The 22,829-nt window shown below is 43.5% G+C and overlaps 1 protein-coding gene across 3 annotated transcripts; it reads left to right on the forward strand.

Moving 5' to 3' along the window:
- Window positions 1-2,796: 2,796 nt before the first annotated feature.
- LOC140721073 (uncharacterized) lies at window positions 2,797-21,565 on the forward strand. Of its 3 annotated transcripts, none has more exons than XM_073035940.1 (5): window positions 2,797-2,906; window positions 10,883-10,978; window positions 12,939-13,226; window positions 13,774-13,940; window positions 19,563-21,565. In XM_073035940.1, the coding sequence occupies exons 2-5, from the start codon at window positions 10,969-10,971 to the stop codon at window positions 19,707-19,709; spliced, it is 612 nt and encodes a 203-aa protein (XP_072892041.1). In that variant the 5' UTR covers window positions 2,797-2,906; window positions 10,883-10,968; the 3' UTR covers window positions 19,710-21,565. The 3 variants fall into 3 exon arrangements, with proteins under 3 accessions (XP_072892041.1, XP_072892038.1, XP_072892040.1); XM_073035937.1 differs by lacking the exon at window positions 2,797-2,906 and adding an exon at window positions 3,074-3,091; XM_073035939.1 differs by lacking the exon at window positions 2,797-2,906 and adding an exon at window positions 5,960-5,976.
- Window positions 21,566-22,829: the final 1,264 nt, after the last annotated feature.

Below are 22,829 nucleotides of genomic sequence, written 5' to 3' on the forward strand. Positions count from 1 at the left end.
ATTATTACTCTTTAGGTAGTTGTTGCAGTTGTTTTTTAAAACTACCCAATATTTTTGTTTCCCACTATTTTTTGTTATACGGTAAGCACTGAATTTTGCTTTATTTTTGTTTTTTTATTTTCATTGTCGGCCACCTTGCCTCATCATCCTTTTTCACCGTGGATCTTGGCACTTCTCCGAAGTCTGAGGTAAGATTGAAAAATTATAGGATTTTTGACAAGTGAACTTTGGAAATTTCGCTCTTAAGGGAATTAACGAATTCTTTCAGCACATTGGATCAACTTTCTGAGCAGCGGAAACCCAATCCGGTTGAATATGTTGCTGGAAGCACTGTACGTTCCATGCGGTTTCGGGCAAAGGACAACATTCCCACCAGCCCGAACCCTCCTCAGGACTGCGCTTCTTACAGCAGCAGCCATCCCTTCCACACTCTGTGCTGCATTGTTCCCGGACCGAGGGATTGAGGATCGCTTCATTCAACACATGTGCGCTGCTGTTTTCTTTATGTCAAACTGATGTCGTAGTTCTAAGGACAATTACTACATTGATAACTGGTTTGTTTGTATTTTCTTTAGAGGAAATGCTTTTGAACTTCAACATGCTTTTGGCCGATTTCGTAGAAATCTTTGTGGATCCAGAACTGGTTTGCTCACGGAGGCAAAGAGTGGTTGTAGACGGGTCAGATTCTACTTGGAGCTCGGTGACCAGTGGTGTGCCTCAGGGATCCGCTCTGGGACCCCTACTGTTCGTGACTTTTATAAATGACCTGGATGAGGAAGTGGAGGGATGGGTTAGTAGGTTTGCTGATGACACAAAGGTTGGAGGTGTTGTGGATAGTGTGGAGGGCTGTCAGAAGTTGCAGCGGGACATTGCTAGGATGCAGAACTGGGCTGAGAAGTAGCTGATGGAGTTCTACCCAGGTAAGTGTGAAATGGTTCATTTTGTTAGGTCAAATATGATGGAAGAACAGTGTATTAATGATGACTCTTCGCAGTGTGGAGGATCAGAGAGATCTTGGGGTTCGAGTCTATAAGACTCTCAAAGCAGCTGCGCAGATTGACTCTGTGGGTAAGAGGACGTACGGTGTATTGGTCTTCATCAACTGTGGAATTGAATTTAGGAGCCGAGAGGTAATGTTGCAGCTATATAGGACCCTGGTAAGACCCCATTTGGAGTTATGTGCTCAGTTCAGGTCGGCTGACTACAGGAAGGATGTGGAAGCCATAGAAAGGGTACAGAGGGGATATTCAAGGATGATGCCTGGATTGGGGAGCATGCCTTATGAGAATAGGTTGAGTGAACTCGGCCTTTTCTCCTTGGAGCGGAGGAGGATGAGAGGTGACCTGATAGAGGAGTATAAGATGATGAGAGGCATTGATCGTGTGGATAGTCAGGGTTTTTTTCCCAGGGCTGAAATGGTTGCCCCAAGAGGACACAGGTTTAAGGTTCTGAGCAGTAGGTACAGAGGAGATGTCAGGAGTAAGTGTTTTACTTAGTGGTGAGTGCGTGGAATGGGCTGCCGACAACGGTGTTGGAGGCCGATACGATAGGGTCTTTTAAGGGACCTTTGGATAGTTGCATACAGCTTAGAAAAGTAGAGGGCTATATGTAAGCCTAGTAATTTCTAAGGTAAGGACATATTCGGTGCAACTTAGTGGAGGGCCTGTATTGCTGTCAGCGTTCTATGTTTCTGTGTTTCTAAATAGAGTGCATTTTTTTTCGTTGTTACTGGATGAATGTCGGATTTTTTTGCTGTATTCGCAGGTATTAGCTAAAAGTTCGGAGGCGATGGTATTCGCTGCTATTTGGATCAATGCGACTTTATTTAAATGAGCTTGTTTAGTTAAATGAGTTGAGCAGTTGCTGGCAATATACAAAATGACGAGACATCTTGACAGCAATGTGGATAATGTTTGCTGCTGTAAGGGGAGCTCAAACTGGTGAGGATAGACGAGGTTATTTTTACGAGGTGGAACAGTGTGTTTTGGAATTCCCTTCCTCAAAGTCAAAAATAGACAGAGATTTTTCAATGTGTTCAATTCCGCAGAACAGTCAGTTTCTTGACAGGCAAGGGAGTGACTTGTTGCAGGCTGTGCAGCCTTGGGCCGCTGAAATCATAGTTCAGTTGAGATCAGAGAATATTATAGAGTGGTGGAACAGAACTGAGAATCCGAATGACCTGCTACTAATTTAATATGCCAGCAGCAACCTCCGCCAAATAAGAGACCCAGTGAATTTAATATTCAGAGTTTGTTCATCCGTCACTGATGATAAACGATTGATATACACGTAAAGTAAATGCGATGTCAGGCAAATTCACCAGCGGGAAATGATCTAAATTTCACATGACGGCGCTGTGATCCTGCAATGTGTTTGCATTAAGTGAAGAATAAACTGAAGGAGAATGGCATCACAATCTTGTTGACGACTTTGACTGGTAGTTATCTCTGGCAGATCTCGGCACAGCCGCTCCCCAGTTGCACATTACCCAAATGCTAAAACTGCGGTCAGCTGTAAATGATGTTTTTTAAATAGGCCAATTTAAAATCACTGCAAGTCCAGGCTACGGGGGCACAGTTAAATCTTGTGAAAGGGGATGTCCACTGTTCAAAAGAGAACAATATTCCAAATGCATAATATTTCATCAGAGTTGAGAGCGTCCTTTCAACTCTGCAGAGACTGCTCTCTCTGCAATAAACCCGCAGCGATCTTTGCCCTGAGCTGTCGCTGGAGTTTATAATCTGACAACAAACTGCTCCCAAGGTGAATAATAATTCAAAGTGACAGCACCAGCCGAACGGAACCAGGATGCGGATTATGATTCCTCTCTGGAGGTGGTAAAATGTCGCGCACTGAAGTATCAATTCTAGTTCGGACCACAAGTTAGAAAGACTCATTCAAGGAAGGTGAGTCTTTGTGTGGTTCAACTCAAGGGTTGTGGAACAGGGTGTGTCGTTGCATGCTGAATAGACAGAAGTTCAGGTTTATGAGCGTGTTATCAACTGAACATTGCTCAGAGTGTGTACACTTAGTGTCCATAAAATTCAGATGCTCGGATTCCCTGAAACCAGACCCAGGAGTTCTGCACCAGGTAGGAAGATAGACTGTATTTGGCAGTGTTATGGCGTTTTAATAAGCACAATTGTCACGGCAGTATTTCTAATATTTCTACAATATCAATATTATCATTGACATCGCGCGGCTTTAAGGATCTGTGTGCTCGATTATTCTGTATGTGTTTTTTTTAGAGAAGACGAGGAAGATCAGACAGTGATATTTATATCACAAAAATTGTAATTCGCGATGACGGTAGATAAAAATAGCAAATTCTACACTCATTGGACACTTTCCTAAGTACCTCCTTTACCTAATAATGCGGCCATTTAGTGCACGTCCGAGTACTTCTGCTGCTGTTGCCCGTCCGCTTCAATGCTGACCACTGCACTACCGTCCGCTTCAATGCCGACCACTGCGTTACAATCCGCTTCAATGCTGACCACTACAGTACCGTCCGCTTCAATACTGACCACTGCGCTACCGTCCACTTGAATACTGACCATTGTGCTACCGACCGCTTCAATACTGACCACTGCGCTACCGTCCGCTTCAACGCTGACCACTACACTACCTTCTGCTTCAATATTGACCACTGCGCTACCGTCCGCTTAAATGCTGACCACTGCGCTACCGTCCGCTTCAATGCTGACCACTGCGTTACAATCCGCTTCAATGCTGACCACTACAGTACCGTCCGCTTCAATACTGACCACTGCGCTACCGTCCACTTGAATACTGACCATTGTGCTACCGACCGCTTCAATACTGACCACTGCGCTACCGTCCGCTTCAACGCTGACCACTACACTACCTTCTGCTTCAATATTGACCACTGCGCTACCGTCCGCTTAAATGCTGACCACTGCGCTACCGTCCGCTTCAATACTGACCACTGCGATACTGTCCCCTTCAACGCTGACCACTACACTACCTTCCGCTTCAATATTGACCACTGTGCTACCGTCCGCTTAAATGCTGACCACTGTCTAACGTCCGCTTCAATGCTGACCACTGCGCTACCGTCCGCTTCAATACTGACCACTGCGCTACCGTCCACTTCAATGCTGACCACTGGCTACAGTCCGCTTCAATACTGACCACTGCACTACCGTCCGCTTCAATGCTGACCACTGACTACCGTCCGCTTCAATGCTGACCACTGGCTACCGTCCGCTTCAATGCTGACCACTGCGCTACCGTCCGCTTCAATACAGACGACTGCGCTACCGTCCGCTTCAGTGCTGAGCACTGGCTACAGTCCGCTTCAATGCTGACCACTGGTTACCGTCCGCTTCAATGCTGACCAACGCGCTACCGTCCGCTTCAATTCTGACCACTGCACTAACGTCCGCTTCAATGCTGACCACTGCGCTACCGTCCGCTTCAATGCTGACCACTGACTACCGTCCGCTTCAATGCTGACCACTGGTTACCGTCCGCTTCAATGCTGACCACTGCGCTACCGTCCGCTTCAATGCTGACCACTGCGCTACCGTCCGCTTCAATACTAACCACTGAGCTACCGTCCGCTTCAATGCTGAACACTGGTTATCGTCCGCTTCAATACTGACCACTGCGCTACCGTCCGCTTCAATGCTGAACACTGGTTACCGTCCGCTTCAATACTGACCACTTCGCTATGTCCGCTTCAATGCTGAGCACTGGCTACAGTCCGCTTCAATGCTGACCACTGGTTACCGTCCGCTTCAATGCTGACCACTGCGCTACCGTCCGCTTCAATACTGACCACTGCACTACCGTCCGCTTCAATGCTGACCACTGCGCTACCGTCCGCTTCAATGCTGACTACTACACTACCGTCCGCTTCAATTCTGACCACTGGTTACCGTCCGCTTCAATGCGGACTACTACTCTACCGTCCACTTCAATTCTGACCACTGGTTACCGTCCGCTTCAATGCTGACCACTGAGCTACCGTCCGCTTCAATGCTGACCACTGGTTACCGTCCGCTTCAATGCTGACCACTGCGCTACCGTCCACTTCAATACTGACCACTGCGCTACAGTCCGCTTCAAAGCTGACCACTGGTTACCGTCCGCTTCAATGCTGACCACTGGTTACCGTCCGCTTCAATGTTGACCACTGCATTATCGTCCGCTTCAATGCTGACGACTGACTACCGTCCGCTTCAATGCTGACCACTGAGCTACCGTCTGCTTCAATGCTGATCACTGCGCTACAGTCCGCTTCAATACTGGCCACTGCGCTACCGTCCGCTTCAATGCTGAACACTGGCTACCGTCTGCTTCAATGTTGACCACTGCGCTACCGTCTGCTTCAATACTGACCACTGCGCTACCGTCCGCTTCAATGCTGACCACTGGCTACCGTCCGCTTCAATACTTATCACTGCACTACCGTCCGCTTCAATGCTGACCACTGGTTACCGTCCGCTTCAATGCTGACCATTGACTACCGTCCGCTTCAATGCTGACCACTGCACTACCGTCCGCTTCAATGCTGACCACTGCACTACCGTCCACTTCAATGCTGACCACTGAGCTACCGTCTGCTTCAATGCTGACCACTACGCCACGTTTATGAACCTTAGGTTGTTTTCGCTGAGTTAGTAGAATTAGAGTTAACATAATTTTATCCTCGAGTACTGGATGAACAGGAACATTTGACGAATTCGCTGTTGTTAGATGAAGACGGAGACTTGATTGTATTCTCTGTTATTTAGATGAAGACGTGTTAAATGGAAAAGATGATCCCAAATGAATAAGTTTTCATCAGAGTTCACAGCGCCCTTCCTTCCCTTTGCTGAATAGGCTGAAATTCCGCTTTATGAGCGTGTTATCAACTGGACATTGCTCAGGGTGTGTTCACTTACTGTTAGGGACATAAAATTCAGATACTCGGATTCGCTGAAACCAGACCCAGGAGTTCAGCACCAGGTAAGAACAGGGGCTGTTCACGGCTGTGTTGCGGTATTTCAATAAGCCCACTCGTCACGGGAGTATTTCCAGTTTTTCTACCATGTCAATACTATCATTTGCTCCTTTAGAGGAACCTGGAACACTTGAAGATAGATGAGGTTAATTTAATGAGTTGGAACACTTTTCAAAGGAAAAGTGAAGCAGAGTTTTTTCAATCTGTTTAATTCCGCAAAACACAGATTCTTCACAGGCAAGGGAGTGAATTATTGCAGGCAGTGTCACTGTGATGGAACACAGTAATGGAGATTGGTGGCTAATAATAGGTGGATAATGGTTAATAATTCAACATGGCAGCAACGCACACGGACAAATAAGAGACCCAGTGAATTTAATGTTCGGTGTTATTTTCCCCTTCGTTTTCTGACGAGGAACGGTAAAGCAAAGGCGATGTCGGGCAAATTCGGCAGCGAATCAGGTTTTTTTTAGGGAAAGACTCATTCACGCAAAATGGGTCTTTCTGTGTTTCAGCAAAATCGTTGTGGAACACGGTGTGACGTTACATACTGAATAGGCTGAGGTTCAGGTTTATGAGCGAATTATCAGCTGAACATTGCGCAGGTTGCGTTCACTTACTGTTAGGGCCATAAAATTCAGATGCTCGGACTCGCTGAAACCAGACCCAGGAGTCCCGCACCAGGTAAGAACAGGGACTGTACTGGGCTGTGTTCTGTTGATTTAATAAGCCCACTGATCTCGGCAGTATTTCTATTTTTTCTACAGTATCAATACTACCATTAGCTGTTCCAGGGGAAGCTGAAACAGGTGAAGATAGATGAGGTTATTTTTATGATTTCGGACTCTTTTCAAAGAAAAGGACAGAGCGATAAGGGGAAATGTTATGGTGTTCTATTAAGCCCACTGGTCGCGCTAATATTGTTAATGTTTCTATAAGTTCAATATTGTCCTCAGGATTGCGTGGATTAATGAATATGTGTTTTATTCTGTTTCTGTATTTTTAAGCAAAGACTTTATATATCTGGCAGTGATATTTAGGATAAAAATTCCTGTAATAAATCTCACTGGCAGTTGATAAAAGTATGGAAGTCTACACTCAGTGGGCACGTTTTATGTAGCCCCTGTACCTAATGATGTGACACGGAGTGAATGCTCGGGGTTCACTGTGGCTGCTCCCCGTCCAAATCCAAGGTTATGCGTTCAGTGACGCTCTCTTGCACGCCGCTGTTGGAGAGCATGCTTACTTGAGTTCTTGCCGCCTTCCTGTCGGATTTAATCAGTCTGGCCAATCTCATTCAGCTCTCTCATTAACGGGGCCTTTAGAGCTACCGCTCACTCGATATTCCTTTGGTTTGTTTCCGGTCCATTCTCTGTAAATCGAGAGATTTATGCGTGAAAATCCAAGTAGCTGATGAGTTTCCGTAACACTCAGACCACCCGGTCTGGCACCAGCGATCACTCCACTGTCAACGTCACTTACATCACATTTATGTCCTATTCAGATGTTTGGCCTGAATAACAACTGAACCTGTTGAACATATCTGCATATGTTTATGCTTTGAGTTGCAGGCAGATGATTAACAGATTCGCATTAATGAGCTGGTATACAGTTGTACCTAACAAAGGGGCCATTTCGTGCATTTCCCGTATAGACAAACCCTCACGCAACTCGAATATGAACACGGAAGAGATCTGAGCCTGATTATTGCCGATTTGCATGTTTGCAACAATAGGTTGTCGCTGGCAAGGCAGTGGACAGAACACTGTTATAAGGTGGGGATAATCTGGAGAGAGAGACCCGTCACTGTTCCCTCTAAACTGCGCGTCTGCGTAACCAAAATGCTCCCACGAACGGAGCCTTTGTTGCAGCACAGATGGAATTAAACACTGCCAGAGAAACGTTTATGAAACCTGAATTTTTTCTTTGTTGTGCTGCATTTTTATCCCATCCTTTAATTAATAATTAAATCAAACAAATGTATTCTTTTATTATTCTTGTCGGCTTTCATTCTAAATATTCATAGATGCACTTTACAAAAATAGACGCTTCTACGACGCTGCACGTTTTTCAGGCCGTGTGAACATTTCCGGCTCAGAGCAATGGTTGATCCACGCAGCTGAAAAAATAGTAATTAGTGGGAACATTGGAGACCGAACCATGTTAGATTCTATGCATATTAATCACGATTGAATATGGTACATTATCGTGCTTCCTCTTATAGACGAGATGTTAAAAGTCAATAGAGTGGTCAAAACTGTTTCACCGGGAGCCTCTCTGGGATCCAGGAAATAGTAATGAATAACGCAAGAAAACGTAATAATAATTTCGCCTTGTCCGAGGAAGCATACTGTGAGGCAATGAGGCTCAAGTGCTTAACAATGCAGCACTAATGTTGAGCAGCGAATAACTAGAAGGTCCATTTACTATAAATTTAAGAGCTTTTCGTTTTCGTTTCTCGAAAGATCACTATCAATGCCCCGATAATCACTTTTGCTACCTTTTCAGAACACTGGGTGTAGTACCTCCCCCATTATAGGGATGAGCAAGGATGAGATCTGAGCCAAATTGCGCAATTAAGCGTTCAGCATATCACGCAGCATCTTGGACAATCCCAGTTCTGATACTGGGTCTCCCACAGTGTCTTTTAAACAGATAGAATCTGACGTACGAGTTTGCAGTACTTTATGAGGGGAAGGCAGGGATGTGGCATTGGGGTGAAAAAAATCAGCAATGATTGAATGATGGAGCAGATTCGATGGACCGCATCGCTTCATTCTACTCTGATATCTTAGCGTGAATGAATGATGAGTTCTTCGTATCCCGTATCAGGATTTGTGACGTATGAGGGTCTATTACAGATTTGCTCACTGAGATCCTTTTATTTGTCATCAGCGTTTAAATTTCAGTGAGATTCGCTTTTGAAACATCGAGCAGAAATATTTTGTTCTCCTTTGTATTGCTAATGCACTATAGAAAGATAGAAACATGGAATAGTACAGTCGGACCACAAAGTTGTGACGACCCTCAAATCCTGCCTCCCATATAACCACCACCTTAAATTCCTCCATATACCTGTCTAGCAGTCTCTTAAATTTCACTAATGTGTCTACCTCCACCACTGACTCAGGCAGTGCATTCCACGCACCAGCCACTCTCTGAGTAAAAATCCTTCCTCTAATATCCCCCTTGAACTTCCCTCCCCTTACCTTAAAGCCATGTCCTCTTGTACTGAACAGTGGTGCCCTGGGGAAGAGGCGCTGGCTATCCAATCTATCTATTCCTCTTAATATTATTTATCTCTCTGGTTAAAATTAAACCTGCGGTGAGAGATTTATTGGAAGAAAATCTCACAACTGGAAGCAAACCACGACTGAAAACCAGGGAAGAGCGTCATGAACCAGCCCGAGGACTGAGAGCAATGACTGGAGAGAACCCTTCTGACTGAGGGTTTCCATTGATTCAGTCAGGAGAGAGTTTGGTGAGTCTCATTTACTCAAACACTGGTCCGTTAGATAATACCTATCTGTACAATGGACGGTACGAAATAGGTGGAATGGACAGAATGCGCCCAGAAGTAACAGTCATTCCTGTGCGTGAACCAGCTCCGATCACTTCAGGTCTGGTAATGTGCTTGCAGAAGCCCAGCTCTTTTAAAAATCATTCACATTCTCTCAGTGTTTGCTCATTTGAAGGTCTTGCATCAGCTGAAGTAGCTTTTGGTCAGTTCTGATGTTTCCTTGTTACGTTATAATCATCTCAAAATGCATTGACAATTTCCTCCCTTTATAAGAAGCCGCAAGTGCGTCTGCTGCAGTGATGGTTAGAAATGTCGAATTATCATGAACTGCAGCAACATGCCATTGATTCCTCTGGCTATTGCAATCTGCAATGATATACTTACCCTCGAATATATCGTAGCGTAGGCCTCTGCTGAGAACAGACCTTTTTAAAAGCAAAATGTCCCAACACTTCATTTTGTTCAGTCCTCACTAGCAAATGGCAAACAATAGTTTACATTTACATACCTTGGCCTCATCAAGTGCTTTTCTGCTAATTACATTGTCAGAACCTGTGAACGTGACATTAAGCAGAGGTAGAAAGTCAAAGTTATTTTCCCATGGATACTGTACATGAGTCTTCAGCAAAGCCTTTGACAAGGTGTCACAGGGCAGCTTGGCCGGGGTGATAAGGTCCCATGCTGTCCGGAAAGAGCAAGTTGAATGTTTTCAGAATTAGCTTCAAGGTAGCAAGCAAAGAGGTGCTGATTGAAGGTTGAATGGAGGTGAATAATTAGTGGTGTGCCGCGAGGCTACAAGTTGGAACCTTTGATATTCGTTATTTTATAGCAATGATTTGGATGCGGTTGCACAGGGATTACTTGACTGGTAAGTTCGAAGAATGCACAAATTAGTAGTTGTTGCTCACAGAGAAGATTATCGTAGCTATAGGGGATCTAAATGGACAGTGGGTGGTAAAGAGATTACAAAACCATCCAGAGCAGCAACGGATTCATGCAGATTTTGGGGATTATGTGGAGGAAACAGTCAGAGGAAGTGAATGAGGCAGGAACAGTCTCATAATTCCAAAATCAGTTGGGATGTGTAGTTGGAGTGAAAAGGCCAGAAGGGAAGTGGGCCCCTCACAGGAAATTGTGAGCATCTCGGTGGGCACTGTGGTTGGCATTCTGTCGTTGAGATAAACGCTCCGAATTTTATATTTCTGTGAGTCTGTCAGTAGATGCGCTAGGTATCAACAGGCAGACATAGACATCGTATGGAAGTTGCTGTTAATGGGGTATGATTGGCACCCAAGCCAACTGCTTCTCTGATACAGGGGTTGGAAATACTTTCATACTTGCAAAGTAATCGTACTCTCTCTGACTCACTGTCTGCTTGTTGTGTAATTCAGAACATCACCAGCAGGTGGAGCATCCCAGAACCGGGACCAGAATGTAAACAAGACGAAGGCAATCAACAATCTCAGTTAGAATCAGAATGGACAAAGGTATGATCACTGGGATTTTTGCAGTAAACTTTTGTCGCGTTTGTACACAGTAGTTCAGATGAAAAAACTGACACAGATGCTAACAGGGTATAGAAAAGTTTCATCAATCATTGTCATTGATCCCACTGGTAAAGCGGCCTTGAGTAATTGATCAACCTAACAGTTCCAGCGCAGGGACCTGACACCGGTAATGGTCGAATCACTCCACTCACCATTCAAAGCTTCACCTGAGTGAAAGGAGCAGGAGCTCTTGAACCAGCTGGTTGTGAGTGAATCACAGATAGGAATGCGACAGCGGACTTGTGGGTTATGTAAATGTTCAGGGTCAGTGCCCGTTTCATCTCCAGAACGGCCCTGACGTGAAAGACTTCGCCAACTTTCATTTATAAAACTCAACGCCAGATGATAGGAACATTTCCAGAATTTCAGAGATTGTGTGATAACACAGCATTTCGGGGTATGGAAAGAAATCTTTCAAGACCCTTTGGGGTTTTCTTGGCTACTGCGCAAAAGAGGATAGGGGTGTTTCCGAAATCTGTTTTCTGTAGCGGAGCGGAGATCATTGCCGGTGTTGAGAACGGCTGAGGATCAGGAGGCAGCTCATTGTAGATACATTTGTAGCCTGCTTCGGAGGTTTAATACCCCAGTGAATGTCTGGGCTGTGGAGAAATGGTCAACGTGAGTTTCTAAATATTTCCCTCTTGAGATGATGTTCTACCTGAATTTAAATTTCCAGGATCTGTGATGGGAGACCCGGTATAACCAATGACTAAATGTCTCTGTCAGCTATAGAAATTGTGATTGTACTCAAGTCTGTGATTCCAGGTGGAATAAAAAGGTGTTACAGCCTCAAAACTGGTCCTGCCCATCTAATGCATGCTGATCTAAATGTCTGAGATTGCTCTATTTCCCTGCAGTTTCCCAAATTTCGCTTGTAAACTTCCTCTACCCTTTTTCCTTCCCACATGCTCTCAATTTTGTAAGTTTATCTGTGTTTGCCGCCTTCTCTGGATGCACATAATTTATACCCATCGCCCACCACGTGGAAAAATGCCCATGTGGTCCCTTTTAAATCTCTGCCCTCAAGTCTCAGACTCCCCTATCCTGTGAAAAGGAACGTGACCCTCTACACTATCTATGCCCCTGATTAGTTTACGTTCATATACGTGCGTAAGGTCATCCTTCAAGTTCCTGAGATACAGGGAAAACTGTCCTAGCCGAAACATATAACACAAAAAAAACAACACTATGTCCAGTAACATAATGGTCATTCTCCACTACACTCGCTCCAGCTTAATCCCGTCCATCCTATAGATTAGCATCTGCCACTACACGAAAGCTCTCCAAGCGAGACTTTGCCAATGCCTTGTATAGTTGTTACATGACAATCAGCAGACGGGGGATAAGAAGGGAACCAGGATAGCGGTCAGCATAAATCTCTAGGTAATGGTCAGTCTGCGACCCAGGGTACCGGACGATGTGCGTTTCAAGGGAATGGTCATCCTGTGACCAAGGGGACTGGACATTGTGTGACAAAGTGATTGGAAAATGTGTGATCCAGCAGACTTGACCATGTGTAATCCCGTTGCTGGTCTGTGTGGGACACAGGCTACTGGACAGTTAGTGACCCAGGGAGATCTTTGCTTGTGGAAGATAATCGCAGTGATATTTCACAATCACCGGACACCGTTGCATTAAGATCATTTGGTCATCCGTGTGTTCAACTGCTTTGAATCCAGTAAGCAGTGTTACTGTGTCTTTCCTGATATTTTACTGGGAGTGAATATGTCAAGTCACCAGCTTATTGGGATGGTCACCTGGCAGGATGTACGATTCATATTACCCAGCACAGTCCCACTCCAAATCTGGTCAGCCAGAGTCTTGGCTCCATTGCAGTCTGTATCAGTTTGCTCAGATCTAAATCATATTCGTATAACCTGCAATTCATTATTTATTTCAGACGGGGAATTGAAACGAGAAGCGATAGGACTAAAGAGGACTTCACCAGGCGGATCATCGAGGGAAGATGATCGGGACATGGGGCGCAAGGTACCAAAGCAGGGTCAGATTGAGAGCAATGTCCCAATGGAAAACGGTCTGGCCGCAGAGGAGGAGGAGCAAAGTCTGCCCAGAGACAGTGACGTCGGAGACACCGATCAGGACCCTGAAACCGGCACACTTGAGGCAATTGCTTATCAGCTCGGATACTCATTGAACACGGAATTGTCAAGTCCCCAACAGGGAGCAAGTGAGTGCAATATGAGGGTGATGGGTTCGCAGAATGTGGCAGGGAGGAGAGTAAATGTGATTCCTTGTTGGAGGGCTAGTCAGATGAGAGGGGAAATGTGCGGGTGAGGTACATGTGGTGTAGTGGGCAGCCGTTACCCCACTACCTTCTCTGATGATTTCCAGGATGTGTATTGGAGGAAATGCAGCTGTCCAGATGAGGAGTATGTTTCCAGGATATGAATCAAGGGAAATGGTTTCGCCAAGATTAAGAGCGTATCTTTGGGAAGGGAATATTACCGAGAGCCTCCAATATTTATTGCCCATCCAAAATTGAAATAGGTGTGTGGGTGGGATGAGGGTTGGACGGTTTGCATTAAATGTGGTCATTACATCCTTGTAATACCCAGAACATTGTTGGGTAGCTTTTAAGGCCAGCGTTGGAGATTGGGAATACATCCACTTTTGTGTCTGTAGGCAGGTTCAAGAGACTTTTCTTTTGTTGAGCTGGGTGAGAGCGGTGGAGACGAGCGATATTCGAGTTCCAACCTGCATTTTTATATTCACAGAGACAGAGTTTACAATCGCTAACTTCCTGGCACCGGGGGGTAAACATCGACTGCTCCAACTGGCTAAGTCCTACAGGGTCAGACTTCAACAAGCAATTGAAGAAAAGGCTGAAAGACTCGGTTGGATGTTGACAAAGGAGGGGTATTCCAGTAGAGAAGAAAGTGAGGTGAGTTTAGGTTGCGTACTCTCACCAAACTGCTGGGAATCGTGACCAAAATTAATCTCCTTCCCGTTCTACGTGCTTTACATAGGAATGGAGACTTTGATCTCTGACTTGTCTCTCGCAGATCTGCTTTCAGTTGTTAAGGTGGGGAGCACTGGGAACTGCAGTTTCAACGTCACCTTTTCTTGTCTCACCTGCTGTATTTATCAGTGTGAAATAAAAGCAGTGGCTGCATATATGAACATTGGATTTCAAATCCTGTCTGATCCATCGGGCAAATGCACGTCATCTCATTAATCCAGGATGAAAATTAAACTGTCAGATTGTAAATTGGGCCAACTGGCTTCATTGCAGTATTTGAGGGAAGGAAACTGCTAACCAGATCTGGTCTTGCCTCTGTGAGTTCCCAAAACAATGTGTGGCTGACTTGTCATAGTCATAAAAAAGTACAGCACAGCAACAGTCCTTTTGGCCCATCTATGTCATGCCGGACTATTTAAACTACATACTGCCATTGATCCTCACTAGCCCATAGCGCTCTATACCCTTGTCATTCATGGATCTTTCCAGACTGCTCTTATTCGCGTGTACTATTGTGCTGCTAGCTAGTTCCACAGTCTTAACACCCTCTGAGTCAACACGTTTCACCTTTGTACCCCTTGAACTTTTCACCTTTCATCCTTTACCGAAAACCTCTTGTTACCTCTTTACCTCAGTACAAAGTGCCTGCTTGCATTTTTTCTATCTATATACCATGTAATGCTGTACTTTTCTATCAAATCTCCCCTCAGTCTTCCTCATTCCAATAAATAAAGTCCTGACCCGTTCACTCTTTTTTTTATAACTTAGGTCTTCCAATCCCTGCAACATCCTTGTAATTTTTCCGTGTACTCTTTCAAAATTATCTCCATCTGCCCTGTGGGTAGGTGAGCAGAACTGCACATAATATCCAAATTAGGCCTTAGCAACGTCGTATACATCATATCCCATCTGCTGTATACGATGTTTTCATTTATGATGGTTATTAGGCAAAGAACCTTTATTTCAGATCCGCAACTTGTGCACATTTGCAGCCCATTTCAATGACTTATGGACCTGTACTCCCAAATTACTGTGTTCTACCTTCCAGTGCCCTACCGGTCGCTGTGTAAGATCTACCCAACTTGGTTCATCCAAAATGCAACATCTCGCACTTGTCCCCATTAAATTCCATCGGCCCCTTTTCAGCCCATTCTCCAGTTGGTCTATATCTCACTGCAAGCTCTTGTAGTCTTCCTCTTTGTCCATTGCACCTTCCCAATGTTGGAGTCATCCGCAAATTTGCTGATCCAGTTAACTATAATTTCATCCATATCATTTTTATAGATGACAAACAACAACAGACACAGTACCGATCCCCGTGACACTACACGAGTTACAGGCTCCAGTCAGAAATGCAACAGTTTATTGTCTCGCTCTGGATTCCTCCAAAAAGCTAGTGTCTAATCGAGTTTACTACCTTATCTCGAATGCTGAGCAACCGAATCTTGTTGACCAACCTCCTATCCGGGACCTTGTCAAATACTGTGCTGATGTCCATGTAAACAATATCCACAACCTTGCCTTCATCAACTTTCCTTGTAACTTCCTCGAAAATCTCTGAGAATGGTTAGAAGTGAAAGATCACGCACAAAGCTGATATCTCATGACCACAAACATCAACAGTTTGTCCTATAAAAACGAAGAAGATCAATAGGTTGTCCTTAAAGGAAAGGGATAAAACGAAAAATAAATCTGATAACTTGCTGAATATCTAAACAATGAGGGACAGGGACACGCCATTTCAGGTCACTCTCCTTGGAGTTCACAAACAGTGATTGTCTTGTCCTAGATCTGACCTATTCAGCCATGAGTGGTATTAGCAAATCAAGTGTGTTATACCCGTGAGTGACACTGTTCTCGTTTGGATTCATTGGCGCTCTATGTAATTAATCGGACGGGTATTATCAAAAGACAAGAGGAATAATCTGTAAATATTTATGCTCATCTATAAATTCATCATCTGAAGACTTCAACTTTACTGGTATGGAAATGAATCCTTTAAATCTCTTTCACAACTGTACCTCCTCAGACGTGGTATTAGTGAAACTACGGGATTCTTTTCCAGTGCATTATAGTACACGATTCCTGTTATGGAAAAACTTTCCAATTCCCTACTGGTAACTGATCTTGGAGATCAATCGTTCAAGCCCCAGGACATTATTGCTCTTATTTCTCAGGGCATTGCCCTGAGCCCATCCATCTTCAGTTGCATCCTCGATGAACTTAATTCAATCATAGATAAATGTTGCTTGAAGGCTATTCAATGTTTAATTCATAATTCCTCAGTTAATCGGGAAGCCCATGCCTTCATTCAGGAACTGAACACCATTTTACAGCAAGAGTGCTAGACAATAACCGTCTCAATCATGAGACAGCCGCACTGACATTCCTTAATATGCTTTTGTCTTTACACATCAGAAGACCATAAGGCACCAGAATACAAACGGGGCATTAGGCCCATTGATTCTGTCCCACTATTACATCATGTCTGATTGTTTCTAACCCTCTCAACCCTTTTCTCCTGCCGACATCCCATGAACTTTGCTGATCTGACTAATCAAGAAGTTACCAACCTCTGCTTTAAGAATACCCAATAACCTGGTCTCAGCAGCTCTCAGTGCCAATTAATTCTACGGATTCAGTACATGTCGGCTAAAGAAACTCCTCCTCTTTATTCTAAATAGACGTCTCTCTATACTGAGGCTCTGTCCTCTGGTTCTAAACTCCCCTTCTTTGAAACATATACTCCACATCCTCTCATGCCTTTCGACATAGTTCTGTAAGTTCTCCTGATTCCTCTCTAGACTTTCCACATTGCCATCATCTTCTTTCTCTGATCAGGGAACTAAAACTGCTCACAATATGCAAGTGCAGTCTGGCAAATGTTTGTTCTTGCATTCCAGTCCTCTCGAAATGAATGCTAACAATGCATTTACATTTTCTAACACCGACTCAACCTGCAAGGAATCCTGCACTAGGTGTCCCGAGAACCTTTGCAATTCTGATTTCTGAATTTTCTCTCAGATTCAAAAATATTCTACGTCTTTATGACTTCTACCAAAGTATACGGCCATGTAACTCCCTATAATACATTCCAATTGCCATTGATTTGTCCATTTTGTCATCGGTCTATGTCCTCCCACGAACTCCCTGCTTCCTCAACGCTTCATGTATCTCCACATATCTTCGAATCGTCCGCAAACATGTCCATAAAGCCTTCAATTCCATCGACAAAATCATTGACATAACGTAAAAAGAAACTGTCCCAAAACCGACGACTGCAGAACACATCTAGTCACCGACATCCAACAAGAAAGAGTCTTAACAACGCAAACTGGAGGAAATCTGCAGGTGCTGGAAATCCAAGCAACACACAGAAAATGCTGATGGAACGCGGCAGGTCAAGCAGCATCGATAGGAAGAAGCACTGTCGACTTTCCGGGCCGAGACCCTTCGTCAGGACTGTCGAGGAGTCTCGGCCCGAAACGTCGACAGTGCTTCTTCGTATAGATGCTGCTCTAGCCTGCTGCGTTCCACCAGCATTTTGTGTCTGTTGCATGAAAAAGCCTTATTTGTTTCCATTCTGTGCTTCCTGACAGTCAGACAAAATCTGTTTGGAGAAAAACATGGATCGTCTATTCATGCTAGTATCTCTCTTGTCCTGCTGTCTGCCCTAGTCTTGCGAAGCAGTTCCATGTGCGGCACCTAGTAAAAGGTACTCTGGAAATCCGAGTAAACAAATTCCGCTGACTCTCCTTTGTCGAACCTGCATACTATTTCCCCCCAAAAAATTACAACATGTTTTTCAGGCAAGATTCCCCTTAATAGAATTAGGCCTTTTTATCTTTTGCCTTCAAATACCACGAAACGTTGTCCTCAGTGATAGACAGCGGACAACTTTCCAACCACTGGTCAGGCTAACTGGCCTTTAATTTACTTTCTTCTGCCTCCTTCCTTTTAAAGCGTGGTGTGACATTTAAAATTTCCAGTCCTCCGTAACAATTCCAGAATTTAGCGTTTCTTGAACAATCATTATAAATACCCCCAGAATCTCTTCAGTTACCTGTTTCAAAGGCAATAGGGTATAGTCTATCCGGACTCCTCTATTTTCAGAACTTTCAGTTTCCCGAGTACCTTCTCCTTAATAACTGCAAAGATACTTCCTTCTGCCCCCTGACATTCTCAAAATTCTGGCACCTTTCTCGTGTTTTTTTTTACAGTGAAGACTGAAACAAAATACTTACCAATATTTACGGTGATTTCCTTTTTCCCCGTTAGTACCTCACCACCGTCATTTTCCGGCGCTCCGATATCCACTCTCCTTTTTTCCATTCTTCATATATTATCACATTATTAACTAGCTTACCTTTATATTTCATATTCTCTCTACTTATGGCTTTTTTGTTGTATCCTGTTGGTTAGACAAAGCTTCCCTGTTCTCCAGCTTTCTACTATATTTTTCTACATTCTGTGCCCTCTCCTTTGCTTTTGTGCTGCATTGACTTTCCTCGTCAGCCACGGTTGATCATCCTCCCTCTGGAATAATTCTTCAAATTTGGGATTATTTGTCCTGCACCTTCTGAATTGCTCCCAGAAACCCCAGCTATTCCTACTCTGCCATTGTCCCGGCTAGTGTCATTTCTGAATTTATTTTTGCCCAGCTCCTCCCTTCTTAGTTCCCTTATTCCACTGTAATACTGATCCATCTAACTTTACCTTCTCCATCTCCATCTCAAACTGCATTGTGAGTTCTATTATTTTATGATCCAAATCGGCCTTTGCTAGTGTCGAAATAAGCTTCTCTCAAAAGCTATCTCATAGGCATTCTATAAATTCCCAAATTACTTTTCTTAGAATTTAGCACCGACCTGAATTTCAAAAGATACCTGCATATTGATATTCCCCATGTCTATTTCACTATTGACCTTTTTACATTCCCGTCCTCTCTCCCATTGTAATTTGTAGCCCACATACTCGTTACTGTTAATAGGCCGGGACATACTGTTCCATCCGAGTCATTTTTCTTATGCAGTTACTTAACATCTACATCGACAAATCCGATATCACCACTTTCTGAGGACATTTTTTTTATATATGACAACAGAGTCAATCCAACCCTTTCACCCGCCTTCCTATCCTTTCGATTAAATGTTTATCCCTGGATCTAAGCTCCCAGATATGATCTTCTTCCAGCCACAATTCACTGATGCCCGCCATCCTTTTTTTTGCTGTTTCGGTCTCCTCTCTTTTCCGCTCCTGTTGTCACATCTTTTTGATGTCATGTTGTACATTGACGGATCTAGGAAATTAATCATGTTGCATCTACCGCAGAATGTCAGTGAATCTTTATACTTTCACAATATTGATTTAGAATTTCCTTCAGTTACTGTTTCTCTGTTAATGACTGAACCCAGGGAGGATGAGACAGCAGCCGAGTGACTGAATCTGTTCTGAAGCTACCGGGACCATGAACAGATATTTTCCTCCACATTCGCAATGTCTGTCTGTCTGCTCCAAAATAAATTTGTTGTTTTTCTTTTCTAGAAAGTCACTGAACTGACGGAGAAGGGAAACCGGACAGAGGGTTCCAGACTCTTCCTCAGTTTGGTGAATGGCAAAGGCTCCCGGGCCCGGAGGGCGATGTGCGAAACCTCTGTGACACGGAGGACTGAGTTACAGAAGTTAGGTTGAGTTAACTCGGCCTTTTCTCCTTGGAGCGACGGAAGATGAGAGGTGACATGATAGAGGTGTACAAGATAATGAGAGGCATTGATCGTGTGGATAGTCAGAGGCTTTTTTCTAGGGCTGAAATGGTTGCCACGAGAGGGCACAGGTTTAAGGTGTTGGGAAGTAGCTACAGGGGAGATATCAGGGGTAAGTATTATACTCAGAGAGTGGTGAGTGCGTTGAATGGGCTGCCAACAACGGTGGTGGAGGCGGATACGGTAGGGTCTTTTGAGAGACTTTTAAATAGATACATGGAGCTTAGTAAAATAGAGGGCTATAGGTAAGCCTACTTATCTCTAAGGTAGGGACATGTTCGGCACAACTTTGTGGGCCGAAGGACCTGTATTGTGCTGTAGATTTTCTATGTTTTCTATGTTTCTATGGAATGCCTTGCCAGAGTAGACTCTTTTCCCGGATAATACCTTTTCTCTTCATTGACTGTTCATGGAGTGTCTGGGTTTCCAGTAGGGTGCACACAGGAAGATAGTGTGTTTTCTATGTTTCTGTGTTACCCAATCTCTTATCTCTCAAACTTGTACACCTCTGTCAGATCTCTAGTCAAACTCCAGAGTAAACAAACCAAGTTTATCGACCCTCTACTTGTAGCATTTTCAACCGAATCCAGGCAACGACCTGATGAACCTGCTTTGCACGCTCACCAATCCTTCCAGGAGCAGGACAATCAGAAATAAATACAATACTCCAGATGCAGCCTAAAACCATAAGACTTGGGAGCAGAATTGAGCCATTGTGCTTAGTAAATTTGCTCCTCAATTCCTCTCAAACCCATTACCCTGCCTTCTGTAAATGTTGGCGCTCTTTCGAATCAGGAACATATCGACCTGCATTTTAAATATATCCAACGACGTGTCTTCGTCAGCCATCTATGACAATAATTTCACAGATTCGCCACCGGCCAGCCAAGAAATTTCTACCAGTGTGGGACCACGCCAGCCAGGACAATTCCCCACAGTTCCCAAGCATGTTAATTTTCTGTATGAGCCTCCCATATGGGACCTTGTCTACCAAAATACAAGTAGCCAACTTCATACATCACCTGGAGGAAATCCATTTAGTTAGCAAGACACAAACCCCATCCAAAGCCTCGCTGTTGAACCCCAAACCACCTCAAGCATGCATGTTTCCAATGGCGAAGAAGATATAAGAGGCTGATGGTATGTGTCACCAACCTCAATGACAGCTTTAATTCTGCATTTATAAGACTATTGAATGGTCAACTGCTATGTTATTACTGGCTGTTAATAATAAGACAATTTTATATTTAAAATTGTAACATCGTGCATCATGTAACTAATACCCACTCACTTATATTAAAAAAAACAATATACTTACGGAACAGTAGATAGAATACCTTTAGGGTATGACGGATTTAAAGAACAAGTGTTAATAGATTATGTAATTCTACATCATGCCCTGGGGAAAGCAGAAATCTTTCAATGTTTTATTGTCTATCAAAAACCAGTTGATTCTGTCCCTCGCATGTTTAAGAGAAGTTCCTAAGAGGTATCCAATACTTCTGAAATTTCTATATCTTATGAAGCATTGGCGTAAAACAATCGCCCTGTTAACAACCACTAAAGGAACAACCACGTTTATCAAAATAAATGTAGGGATTTGTCAGAGCGATTCATTAAGCTGACTATGATTTTGTCTAGCTTTAAACCCGCTCTCTAACTGTCTGTGTAGTTTTCTCGCTCAGGTGTAAGAGAACGCTGAACTAAACACCGAGGTAAACCGTAGTCAAAGAAAACAGGATCGCAGTAAGATTAACCGTTTGCTGTTCACTCTTCCACATTAACGTATGGTGAAAACTGTTGATAAAACAATACAAACTTTGTACAGTATTTGTTTCCTTCTTGATATCACATTTACATCGTAAATACTTGCAAAAGTAAACTACAACAACTACATTACATTAAAATGCAGCATACAGTCAGAATCTACCTACGCCATAGACTGCTTTAAATACACTTCAACACAAACTATCCGCAACTCTTTAACTAACGAAAACATAAACCTTATCAACCGTCATTACTTTTGACATAATCAGCGTTAGCATTTTAATTCGGCATATCGATTATCTAATGAACTTACGGCGTTGCTTCACTATGTTTCTAGTGCGTAGAAAGAAACTTTTCTTGCGCTGATCCTGCATATGTGAGCCCCCTCCTTCCCGTTTCTCCAAACCGGTATTTTCCCACAAGACGCGGCGAAACCGGGTGTGACGTCATCGCATACCGCGATATATCACAGACAACGAATTTACTTCAAACAATCCTAACTTTAACTAAAAAATGCTAACAAACGAATTACTAAAGCGAAAATATTATAAACTAAACAAATGCCATAAAGGCAACACAGTCTGAAACGGACAAAAATCAGCTATAAAATCAGAAAAAACCCAAATAATTTATACCTTGACACAGTTACACAGGGATGATTTGAAATTAGTTGCTCTTGCATCAGTAGAGCTGAAACATTTAATTCGAATAATGGAACTAATTTCAAAAGATATAAACATGAACTTTAGACTAGAAAAGTACAGATCATTAAACATAAAGAGAGGAGCAATAGAGCCGGTAGAATATGAAACAGGGCAACAGGATACAATACAACCGATGGATGAGTATGAAACCTATAAGTATATTTCGGATATCAACAAGCAAAGGAAATAGTTCATCGTGTGATAAAAGAAAATCATTCAACAAAATTGACTTCAAGTCTAAAGAAAATCTGAACTTACATCAAGGCTTTGGAAAATCTGCCAAACAGAGCTGAACAGGAAACAATATAACAAAGGTACTAAACACTCACTAATCTCTTATTCATGTGTACTATTTGTATAAAATCGAGGTCTGAAACCGATATGGAGACTATGCAAAGAAAAATAAGAGCTTAAGTAACAAGTTTTAGAAACTTTAAGTAACACGTTCACATCTGCAAATGCGCTGGGCTGTTCCCTGCAGAGTCCTTCAATTGTGGGAAGTACAGATCCCACACCAAGCCGGTTATGCGTATTCCGAGGAACTTAAAGCTGTTAAAGCTGTCACCCTCTCAACCGCA

The sequence above is a fragment of the Hemitrygon akajei genome, unplaced genomic scaffold (assembly GCF_048418815.1).
Source record: "Hemitrygon akajei unplaced genomic scaffold, sHemAka1.3 Scf000050, whole genome shotgun sequence".
NCBI classification, from domain to species: domain Eukaryota; kingdom Metazoa; phylum Chordata; class Chondrichthyes; order Myliobatiformes; family Dasyatidae; genus Hemitrygon; species Hemitrygon akajei.

Excerpts from the sequence above, each read along its gene's own strand:
- LOC140721073 (XM_073035940.1), top strand. Across the intron at positions 13,227-13,773 it reads AAGTCCCCAACAGGGAGCAA|AGACAGAGTTTACAATCGCT; the intron begins GTGAGTGCAATA and ends TTATATTCACAG. Across the intron at positions 13,941-19,562 it reads CCAGTAGAGAAGAAAGTGAG|AAAGTCACTGAACTGACGGA; the intron begins GTGAGTTTAGGT and ends TTTCTTTTCTAG.